The 7,258-nt window shown below is 35.7% G+C and overlaps 1 protein-coding gene across 1 annotated transcript; it reads left to right on the forward strand.

Annotated features, from left to right (window-relative positions):
• The first annotated feature begins 823 nt into the window (after positions 1–823).
• On the forward strand, positions 824–1,924 carry LOC127787939 (calmodulin-binding protein 25-like). Its single transcript, XM_052316024.1, has one exon. The coding sequence runs from the start codon at positions 1,061–1,063 to the stop codon at positions 1,700–1,702; it is 642 nt and encodes a 213-aa protein (XP_052171984.1). The 5' UTR covers positions 824–1,060; the 3' UTR covers positions 1,703–1,924.
• Positions 1,925–7,258: the final 5,334 nt, after the last annotated feature.

Consider the following 7,258-nt stretch of genomic DNA (forward strand, 5'->3'; position numbering starts at 1 on the left):
GATTATAAATCTCAAATACTTGATTATAAATTAAGAGGATTTAGAATATCTTCCTAAGATTTAGAACAAAATATTCATCGCAAATTCATTAGGATTTGGGCTAATCACTATATTGTAGAAATACAATCCTAATCAGAATACATTTGCTTGCAAATTTGCGAAATCTGCTTCGCTTGGCTATGAAAGAGTCTTTTTTGGAGTATCAAGAGTCAACACAAACCTATCTTACGGGTTGAGCTTGAGCGATATCTAACCCACAAGCTAATTCTCGAATATCATCAACTCTCTTAGCTCAACTCACTTGAGGAGAGGGTTTTGTGTTTTTTTTTTTTTTTTTGGAGTAGGGATAAACTCAAAGAGGTGGGTTTGCTCAAGTAAAACTTCATTTTATAATTTTATTTGTTTATAAATGATATAATTATTAATAATTAATTATATATCTATATATTAATTTTAATCATTTAACGCTATAATTCAACTCAACTTAATAAATTTATCAAATATTTTTATAAAATGAAATTCCAAACACTATAAATCCAGCTTCCGGGCCCCCTTTCCCCAAAGGCCTTCGCGGCTTGGGCTTGATTGGATAGGGGACGCCACTTTACGCGTCGGTGACGCCCGTGAGGCGGCTCCACCACCCCCATGTCCCCCAAATTAAATAATAATAATAATAATAATAATAATAATAATAATAATAATAATGTTTTTATCCCTTAACACGTCACCTTAGGTGACGCGTGTCCCGAGGAACGCGGTTCCTTCCTTCCCCCCCACCTTCCTTCCGTTCCATCCCATTTTCCACCGCCTTATTTATTGCCACTCCATTCCACAGCCTTCCTCCCTACTTCTCTGTTCTCACTGAGGAAGCAACCGATTGATGCTTTCGAGTCAACTTCTGAGTCTGAGTCTTCTTCTTCCTCTTCCTCTTCCTCTTCTTCTTCTTCTTCCTCATTCCTATTGATCCAGCAAGCTTCAGATGCTTTCGAGTCAACTTCTGAGCCTTTGATCCATCCCTGTTTTTGTGCTTAATTTCTTCCCAAGTTTTGTCTGTTCGGTTATGGCGTCTTCCGACAATTTGCCGAGCCTGCTGGATCCGTGGGCTTCGAGGTTCATCCCATTCGCCGATTCCTGGATTTCCGAGGCCTTCGCCAGAGACACCGAAACCCTATCCAAGGCCCTCCATATGTCCCTCTCCTCGGACCATTCCGACGCCGTTGTCTCTCCCACTTACGACGACGGCAACCTCCTGAAGACCCGCGCCGTCAGCCAGAGCGTCTCGGGCTCCGATGTCGAGCCGCCCCCTGAGCCGAAGCGGGCCGGAACCATCCCGGCCAACGGCAAGCCGACCAAGCGGAAGTCTCGCGCGTCGAAGCGCAGGACGACGACCGTCATCACCGCCGATCCGGCGAACTTCCGCCAGATGGTGCAGGAGGTGACCGGCGCCAGATTCGCCGGCGCTTCGCCGGCGCCGGTGGCCCCCGTTCTGAAGCCGGAGCCGCAGCGCGCCGTTAGCCGGATCCAGGGGTGCCTGCCGACGCTGGACACCTCGGCTTTCCTGCTGGACCTCCATCTGCCTCGGGAGGCGGTGCCGCAGTCCCTTGCCGTGACTCCGCCGGGCCTGGTGGCCGACGGTGGATCCGGCTTGGACTTCAACTCGTTCTCGAGCTTTCCCACCCTGGAGTCGTGGAAAGTAATGTAATTTTAATTTTGATTTATTCTTTTCTCTTTCTTTGATGTAATTTTGAATCTTTGATGGGGCCATGGATATGGACAGTTGAGTTTTGGATCAGAATCGTCTGGGATTACTGATTACATCTCTTTCCTCTTCTTCTTTCTTCTTCTTCTTCTTCTTCTTCTTGTGTATCTGATATTTAGCTGTAGAGTTGATGTGATATAATATGAATTTCCTGATCTTTCTCTCTCTGGGTATCCCGAATGCTTGTTTTGATTACTCTCCCCCTCTCATCTGTGTTGTTCCATTATTGCTGGATAGATTGATTTTCCATTTACATTATTATTGTAGATCGACACCGGGGTGTTTGGCCGCCGAGAAAATAAAAAATCATACGTATATGTATATAGAAACTGTATATGAGGAACTGATGTGAAATATGACTCACGTAATCCTGACGTGCCACAATATAAATGGTTACATAAAAATGATTGGAAAATGTTGCTTCTAAAAATAATTAGATTATTGAGAATACGAGTAAAGTGTCAAAAATTTAAAAATATTTTCACTTAATTTGTTGTTGTCATCTCTTGATAAGGTCGGATTGAATTTCATGATTGAGAAAACTCGATGATTGATGATGAAGTTCGATTCAACCATTGAATTTGTACGTTTTGTTAGTACATGTAGAACAGTCTAAAATGATTTACATCATAATATAATTAAACTCTAGTAATTGTGAAGTAAGATGAAAAAATTTACAAATTTTCATATAAAACATGAGAACCAAACATTTTGGGTAGGAGATAATTTTTCCTATTGTTAATATAAGAGTCTTACTCAATCCTTTCAATTGCATCTTACACCAAACATTTTGGGTAGGAGATAATTTTTCCTATTGTTAATATAAGAGTCTTACTCAATCCTTTCAATTGCATCTTGTGTAATATTTTTATCAAATATTTACACTAATGTTAGGAATTATGACTAGTATTATCAATCATATGTTACATCTTTATTAGTGTTAGACGAAAAAAATAATAGCATGTGATCTCTTTAATCTCTTCTAATGGAGAGATACGGTGTCATTAGTCATGGCTTCTAATATTATTTAAATTTCATAATATTCTTATCAAGTATTTTTAGAATAATGTTAGAAATTATATGACTGGTGTATAGTCATACGCTATGTTACACAGAAACACCTCATAGGAGTCGTTTTTTCATTTTCAAAACGTTTCTTATTCCCGTTTCAGACTCTATTTATGCATATATTTTTTTTAGAAGAATGTTAATTTTCACGTTTTCATTTTATATCGGAAACGTTTCCCGTTGTCGTTTCTATGCAACATAGGTCATACGTTGCATCTTATTGATACTAGATAGAAAAGATAATGGTATATAATTTTTTTACTTTCTTTTGATAGAGAGGCGTTATATAACTGATAATGTTATTTTTAATATTATTTTAAATTTTATATAGAAACGTGACTCAAATTTAAGACACTTAAAAGTTTTAATATGTACTTTTAACTATAATTCAAACCTGATTAAGATAGAAAGCGAACATATTTTAAATATATTATGCACTGATATATGTGAATGGAGATTGGAGACTGAGGAATATTTTGGTGGTTGTCAGATCTAAGATATACTTGAATAATGACTAATGACTTATACCTAAATTTGTTTCTGTTCTCAGATTCTTGTCTGGTGGCGTGTTTGGAGGGCTTTTTTTTCTTTCTTTTTTTAATTGTGAATAAGAAGTTAGAATTTGAATTTTTGCTACGTACAATTTATCTATGAGGAGATACTAATAAATAAGGTTAAATATATATTTTATCTCCTTGTATATTTTTTTTCATTTATATATTTAATTTTTTTATTATTTTAAAATATTATTAAATTATGTAATTTTCAATTAATTGTATTTATGAACTTTTTGTTATTTCAATTATACCTTCTGAATTATTCAGTTTCGATTCAATTGCATATCTCGATAAATTTATTAAAAATAATAAATTCAAAAGTATAACTGAAATAATAAAAAATTTAAAGGTATATTTGAAATAACAAAAAAATTGAGTGTTTAAATGAAAAAAAAAAAAAGATACAAGTATAAGAGTTAAAATATATATTTTAACAATAAATAAAGCTTAGATTATCTCATAAAAATAAGTTTAAAAACATATTTTAACTCTTGTATTTACACATTTTATTTTTTATTTAAACACTTGAATTTTTTATTATTTCAAAAATATTCATGAACTATGTAATTTCGAGTCAATTATATCCCTGAACTTTTCGTTGTTTTAATTACATTCCTAAACTATATAATTTCGAGTTAATTGCACACATCAATAAATGATAAATTCAATGATGTAACAAGAAATTCAAGAGTGCAATTGACTTAAAATTGTAAGTTCATGGATGTGTTTAAAATAACAAAAATTCGAGTATCTAAATAAAAAAAATGTGTAAATTCAATAATTAAAATATGTATTTTGCCAAGACATAAAGGCTAGATTATCTCATAATATTATAGAAATATGTCTTTATAATTATTTTAACCATTAAATATGCATGTGTGGCATTATTTTATTATAGATTTTATTTAACATAATTAGACTTTTAATAATTATTCAATAAATAAGGTATAACCCTTATAAAGAGTCAAATTCCACGTATTAGGAAACCACTTTTCTTTTTTTATAATTTTAAAAATAAAATTATATAATCACATATTCTTAATAAATAAAGAATTAATAGGGGCGCGTGAAAGGGTCGGGTCATGGGTTAGGTGACAGCTAGCAGAGGCTGACGTGGGTCTCGAGATTTCCCGGATTAGATTCCTCGGCTCTCTCCTATCATATGCTTACTTATGCCATTTGCATAACGAAAAATTATTTTAAATTATATTTTGTGTATTTTTAAATATAATTGTATTTCCTATACTTTTTTTATTTTAATAAAAGACGACAGTGATTTTCTATGCGTGACAGCCGGCGCTGACCGTCTTTCCCTAACCGACATTATTTATTAATTAATAGTGACATAGAGTGTGACATCGTGATGACATAAAAATAATAATATAAATATCGGACGTTGAATCCCTCTTCATAAGGTAAATTATATTTATACCCATTCGGTCCATCGCTTTGGGTCATTCTTAAAGGAGGTGTTTGGTGATATATAAGTCTTTTTAAATTTTTTTATAGTGTTGGTTTATTTTTTTTAAAATCTCTCCACATACCCCATTTGATAGTATAATAGACTCCTAATCTATTAAACCCATAACCTACGGTGCGACTATGAGTCGTCAAAATATAAGAAATAGTGCATATTATCGTAAGAATTTTATTATCATCTACACTATAATAATAATAATAAATTTAAAAAACTTGGCTTTCTCTTTCTCTAAGTTGTGGTGGTTGACACATACGAGTTCTAGGGACAGATTTGAAAGAGGACTGGACTATTTGAGTCAACCTCAATCCTTATGTAAATATATATATATATATATTAATTATTTCAAGCACGTACCAACCTTTACATAAGGAGAAGAGGAGGCCACAAATCAGCTCCTGTCTTTTCATTCTCCCACTCTTCCTTTACGTTCACAAATCATTTTCTGCATTCTAAATTACTAATCCGCTCATGTATCTAACAAAAATACGGTGTCTGAGTCATCATGATTAATCCCCTTACATTTTATCAGAATGTAATTTAAATAATAACTAAGCACTTTGAATACTTTGAGCACTTGGTGTAATATCCCGCATCGAGCGATAGGAAGAATCGAAATAATTTACTTTGATGGGCTTACTTGAACTTCCCAGGGGGTCACCCATTCTTGAGCTTCCTCAGTTCAAGCACATTTAACCCGAGAGTTCTTTACCTACATTAAGCCTAAAAGGTATCTACTTGGTATTGTTTCATTCCTTACTTATCCTCGATATATACTACCTTTATTTGGGCTCTTGGGGTATTACACTTGGACACTTGTAATCAATTCTCTCACTATCTTAAATGGTCTACCAACTCTCTATTTATAGTTGAAGATGAGAGCTTTGAATAAATTAGTCATTGTGTCAAGGCCCGCTCCCGAATTACTCGCTAGCATAGGAAATCCGTGAGAAGGTCCATACAAGATGGATACAGATACAAACATCACTTAACATTTTGTCAAAAATTCTTTTCATTCCCATATTTGCTCACTATTAATAGGAGCCAAAAATAACATTATACATCATTCTTTACATCCAGGGACGGATGTAGGGGGGCTTCAGCCCGTGCCAGCCCCAATTAAATAGTAAAAATATATATAATAAATACTAATATATATATATATATAAATATATAAACTCCTAAGCATAGCCCAGTCCCAAGCCCCCCTCTGCATCCGCCCCTGTTTACATCATAAACTTGAGTTTACAACCCATACATTTTTAAAATGAAAGGGCATCAATGCTTTAAATACAAATTGAAACCCTCTAATCATGCCCTCAACTACACCCATGGATCTTTAAGGTCAGGACATCTCTGTACACATCTAAAAATAACTCACCCACTTACCTAGAATGACAAAAGAAGCAAGGGTAAGCCACAAGGCTCAGCAAGCATATATCAATAGGGAAGTATCAACAAGATAATATCTGAAGGCATGAACCATTTAGAGCCAAGGAAAGATCACAATCCCCACAAGTAAACCTCACTTGAATCCATGCCTTCTATGCTTGACAACATCATCTCCCAAGAATTTATAATTCATTACATTTCACCAAAACCCATTTTTCAAAGGGAGCCCTAAGTCTCGGCAAGAGAATAAACCAACGAAAACTAGATATGACCAGACTTCCCTGAACATCATTCATATCATACCACACATGGACACATACCAGTCCCCAAAGCATAGGTGACACACAATCAATGCCATATGGTTATATCACACATTACCCAGTCATAACATCAATGCATGGATGCACATATAATGCACACATATGGTCCTTAGAGCCCACATAAGAAAATGCACATAATGGCGCCCAAGACCCTGTATACAAACCTGTTGTAACCAAGGACGGGCTACCAAAATAAGAACGTGAGCCCAAGGCTCTCATCTCTCATCCATTACCGTCGTCATCATGTGCCATATCACGCATAATCTCATCAAGATCATAAGCTGTTGTGGGCCTCCACCCACAGTCTTACGCATCACAAGATCCAACTACTGTAGGCCTCTACCTACAGTCTTACGCGTCACAAGATCTAGCTGTTGTAGGCCTCCACCCACAGTCTTATGCACCACATGCACAAGCCCATTTCCACCACCATCACCACAACGTGCAAAGGAACCATGTAATGCAACATATAAGGAATGCAATGGCTTTTGCAGTGTTAACGTGATGACCAGGCCTCCATGAGCCAAGCATTAGGCCATGCTACGCCCACGTAAGAATTCACACACACGAATGCCCTAATACATATGCTTGCCTAACATACACAAGTCAGCACTCACCGGCCAATCGTGTTATGCTAATGCTTACGCTCCCATCACATACAAAGCATGACCCCCTAATGAATGCA

This window comes from Diospyros lotus, chromosome 13, assembly GCF_014633365.1.
Source record: "Diospyros lotus cultivar Yz01 chromosome 13, ASM1463336v1, whole genome shotgun sequence".
Lineage (NCBI taxonomy): Eukaryota > Viridiplantae > Streptophyta > Magnoliopsida > Ericales > Ebenaceae > Diospyros > Diospyros lotus.